This window comes from Salvelinus sp. IW2-2015, linkage group LG10 (assembly GCF_002910315.2).
Source record: "Salvelinus sp. IW2-2015 linkage group LG10, ASM291031v2, whole genome shotgun sequence".
Classification (NCBI taxonomy): Eukaryota; Metazoa; Chordata; class Actinopteri; order Salmoniformes; family Salmonidae; genus Salvelinus; species Salvelinus sp. IW2-2015.
In genome coordinates, this window is record NC_036850.1 from 14,540,788 (window position 1) to 14,545,112 (window position 4,325).

Consider the following 4,325-nt stretch of genomic DNA (forward strand, 5'->3'; position numbering starts at 1 on the left):
TCTCTCTCTCTCTCTCTCTCTCTGTGTCTCTCTCTCTCTGTCTTTGTCTCTCTCCGTCTCTCTCTGTCTTTTTCTCTGTCTTTTTCTCTGTCTCTCTCACCCCTCGTCCTTCAAACTATTGGTTGTGTCTGCTCTCTTTGTTCAGCTGACTTGTCTCTGTCTCTGGTACAGTCCATCTTCATCTTTGGGTTGGGTTCACCTACCTGTGCTGTCCCTGTGCCACATTGCCCTGTGTGTCCACTGTGGGACTGCTGGTCTGGTCTGTATGTGTCTGGCTCTGTGCATTGCATATCACACCGTGCTGTGATCATGTTGTCATCTGATGTCATCTAGTTTTGTGTGCATGTGTGTCCAGGTCTAACTGGGTAAGCAAGCAGCCATCTTTAAGGAAGGTTGAGCAATACCCTTACCCTATGCCATCCTCACCTCCTCTGTGTTGTTCCATCAACAGAACTCAATGTATGTTCAGCTGTTGACATGTTCTCAGCTCCAGTACAGCTCTGATCAGCTTGGCGTTTGTTTACATCCGTGTGTGTGTTCAGGGATGGGTAAAGGACAGCACCGCATGCCCACCAAAGATGAGCTGGTGCAGCGRTACAACCGTATGAATACCGTTCCACAGGTGCAGTGTCTGATGGTGAGAGACTCATACACGTAGGACTTACAACCATTTGCCCTGTTGATACGTGTCSYAGCATTACATCATGCTCTGTACTGACTGCTTCCACAGAGCCGTCCTATCCAGTCAAGGTTTCTCCAGAGCCGGAATCTAAACTGCATTGCCCTTTGTGAAGGTAAATACTGTACCACATGAAATGTATAGACTAGCTTGGTCAATTTTGAGCCGTTGTTCTTGGTCATGGGGTGGTGTGTTTTGTTAACGATGACCCCTTCCATGTCTCGCTGTCTGCCTGACTCAGTGATCACGTCCAAGGACCTGCAGAAGCACGGCAACATCTGGGTGTGTCCTGTGTCCGACCACGTCTGCACGCGCTTCTTCTTCGTGTGAGTAACCTCGTCCTGACTCTTATCGTTCCCCTAGAAATCCGTGTGACACGTTGGTTCCGTCTGTTGCCTGTAAAGTTGTTATTGCGTTTCTGTAAGACGTTCCACAACCATGTAACAAAATGAGGAACAATAGAAACGTGACGCACAGCAAGACAGCGAACTACCAGTCACATCGTTTCATCGAATGTGAACGGCCACCTCTGTGTTGCAGGTACGAGGACGGCCAGGTGGGAGATGCCAACATCAACACCCAGGAGCCCAAGGTGCAGAAGGAGATAATGCGTGTGATCGGCACCCAGATCTACTCCAGCTAATGGAGGCTCCCCGGTGGCCCTTGGAGGAACAGGTCTGTACTGCAGATAGACCGACAGACAGAACTATAGACATAAATACAGACAGACATTCGGGAAACACAAACTCAGACCAGATGAGGGAGGTTGATGATCTTTACGCCTCATATCTACAGTCCTTTTCCCTCACTTTTTATTCCTCTGCTTTCCATTCTCCCTGTGTCTGGCTAGCATGTGTAACAGTTCCTACTCTGTGCTCCAGTGAGCCACACCCGTGGGCTAGATAGAGCTGGAGAACACAGGGATGAATGAAGGAAACCTTAGCTGGACTGGTTTGCCACACACACACCCACTCTGAGCTGAAGCGCACGAACACATTCACTTCCCTTTCAGCCCCTGGTTTCATTTCCTCCTGAGCCCACTGTCAAGTCTCATCCACTCTCTTTTTTCAGCTGCAAATGTGAGAATCCTTTGGACTATGTATCTATATTCATCAGTTCTCATTGTGGATACCTAGAAGAAGAACAAAGAATCATGTTTTGTTTATTACGTCCCCCTGTGGGTGTTGAATGATGGATCTACATGCATATAGAAGMTRGTTATTTTATTGTGTTTGTTGTAGGCATTATCTCAGTGATCCGTTTATTTCCTATTCTTTGACTAATGACATAAATTAACGGGCCAAGATGCAACTATCTCCCGGGTCAAAGCACTGTTCTACCATGCCTCATCATGTAGTGGGTCAGTTTGTCTTCAGATAGCACAGACAGAGGGACCTGAAGCCCTCTGGTTGAGTAACATGATTGTATGTTACACAGGAGAATCCATCACTAGCTAATATTGTTACCAGTCTGTCAGGAGAGACTAGTCACAGACAGACACAGACACAGCCTGCTCCCTCTGTAGACTAAAGGCTTTTCTTGTCTTCTCCTGACGTTTCATTTAGGGAAATTAGACCGGAGAGTCAAAATGATGACACAGAGAATACCGGTGCCCTCTAGACTGCTGAATGTGAGAGAGCATGATACAAAACCCATAGCAACACTCTTCTTCTTCGAGAAATCGCACTGACAAGAGGAGCTGTTCTGCCATGGCCATAGACTTATCTTTGTGACTTGCTCCATAAAGTACAGTCCATCCCACCCTGAGAGACTAGGGCAGTGACCCCAGGTGAATCCAGTCTCTACAGCCCACTATCCCTCCCTACTCAGAGATATAATACATGGAGTTAGTATAGGGCTATGGCCCTACCCACAGGACACTGGATGTTGTTGTGATTTACTTACATATTTATGGTTCACCTTGGGGAACGGCAACCCTGTGTATAATTTACTCTGTTTATCAATTAGTTGTATGTATGTGTGGGTTATTCAGATTTTCTGTACTATAGTACATTATACTGGACATTGCACTTATTCAACATTTGCCTAGCCCAGATAAAATGTATGTACTCTCTCTGTCTCTCTGTCTCTCTGTCTCTCTGTCTCTCTCTCTCTCTCTCTCTCTCTCTCTCTCTCTCTCTCTATCTCTCTCTCTCAGACTGTCTCAAGGTCTACCTGTCTAGTGTGTAGAAAGATAGGGAGCCACAGAAATATTTATATTTGGAGTAAAAGTAAAGTAAACTACTAAATGTCCCTTATGGTAACATGTCTTCACTAGGACGTACATGACTTGGCAATAGGTGCCGGGTACAAATGCAGAACGGCATTGGTGTTGAACGACAACAACAAGAGTGTATTGTTACCAGAGAAGGATAAATGTACTGTTGGGAGAGAAATGACTATCTGCACAAGTCAAGTATTGTTTGTAGAGCTGGAAAGACTGAGGAAAACATCTTACCCAGCCTAACCAGTGCTCCTTCTGGCTGCGGTATGCAGGGCCCGTTGACAGCTGATACATATTGTCCCCCCATAAAGAGTGACTGTATTCAGATCCCTATCTGTTCTTGTCCCTCTCTGTCAGTGGTGTGTTCATGATGGTGACGACGATGGAAAGATATGATGAAAGGAATGAATAAAGATTTTGCACAATTTTAATAATAGTCTCCTTTTCTTTTCGTAATGTTTAGAGAGTCGTTGATTACGTTGTGGAACGGAAAGGGTGTTGTTACCGTAAGATGTTACATGGAAATATGCACTGGTGTCTCGTAGACTGCAGGGGGCATCCTCGCTCCGTGTGACTACCCAGACGTGATTACTGTCCACCATGCCAACTGTTGTAGCAGTGTGTCTCACTACTGTGAGGATCAATGGCAGTTTTATTAAACATCTAACTTCATCAATGAAAAATAACATTTATAGGCTGAAGCCACTCCGGTGGACAGGTGCATCGTGGTGATGCCAATAATTGTGGGGTTTGGTCTGACGAATGCATTAACAGGAGACCTATTTGCTGTGCGTGGTGTTGGTAGGTAGGTGCTCATATGGTGTCAGCAGGGAGCACTTTTCCCTCGTAGAGAGGGGTTGTTAAGACCTGTTCTCCAGCCAAATTCCCACTCTGACTCTCTAATCTGACCGTAGAAAACTCCTCTGAAACTGACTGAGGCCAGCGCTGCCACTCCACTGCACAACTCTAATATGATGGGGGTTTTTGGCACCAAAATGGCTACTGCGTTTCACAAGTGGTGAATGTGGAGAGAGAGAGAGCATTGAAGTACTACAGTGAAGTACTTACAGACCCTTGAAAGGCACTTAATGTGTGTATTTGCGTGCACAGTAATTGAGCCCCTCCCTTTCATATTGACCCATTTGACAGGCGCTGTGTTCTGGGCCTTGTGTTTGAGTGAAATGTCTTTATTTCTGTGACTGGCAGATGATGTGTATGGTTCCCATGCTGCTGTCATCTTACACATGCTGCGTCACGTTGGACACAGGCCCTGGGTTTGGCTTGTACCGTCAGCAGTACGGCCAGTTGGCTGTTAGCTCAGAGCCCAGAGTGTGGACTGTGCTGGCCTGCTGTAATACAACAACCGTCCACTGTGGGGAGCTCTGGTGTCGCTCACCTCAGAACCCTCTCTCTTCCTCTGTC

The 4,325-nt window shown here is 46.5% G+C and overlaps 1 protein-coding gene across 1 annotated transcript in view; it reads left to right on the forward strand.

Annotated features, from left to right (window-relative positions):
- LOC111969338 (protein mono-ADP-ribosyltransferase PARP6) overlaps positions 1-3,337 on the forward strand; it is a 30,418-nt gene extending 27,081 nt beyond the window's left edge. Inside the window, exons 19-22 of the mRNA XM_023995402.2 lie at positions 488-637; positions 731-794; positions 921-1,005; positions 1,220-3,337. Coding sequence (XP_023851170.1) covers positions 488-637; positions 731-794; positions 921-1,005; positions 1,220-1,322 — 402 coding nt within the window. The 3' untranslated portion in view covers positions 1,323-3,337. The remainder of the gene's footprint in view (positions 1-487; positions 638-730; positions 795-920; positions 1,006-1,219) is intronic.
- Positions 3,338-4,325: the final 988 nt, after the last annotated feature.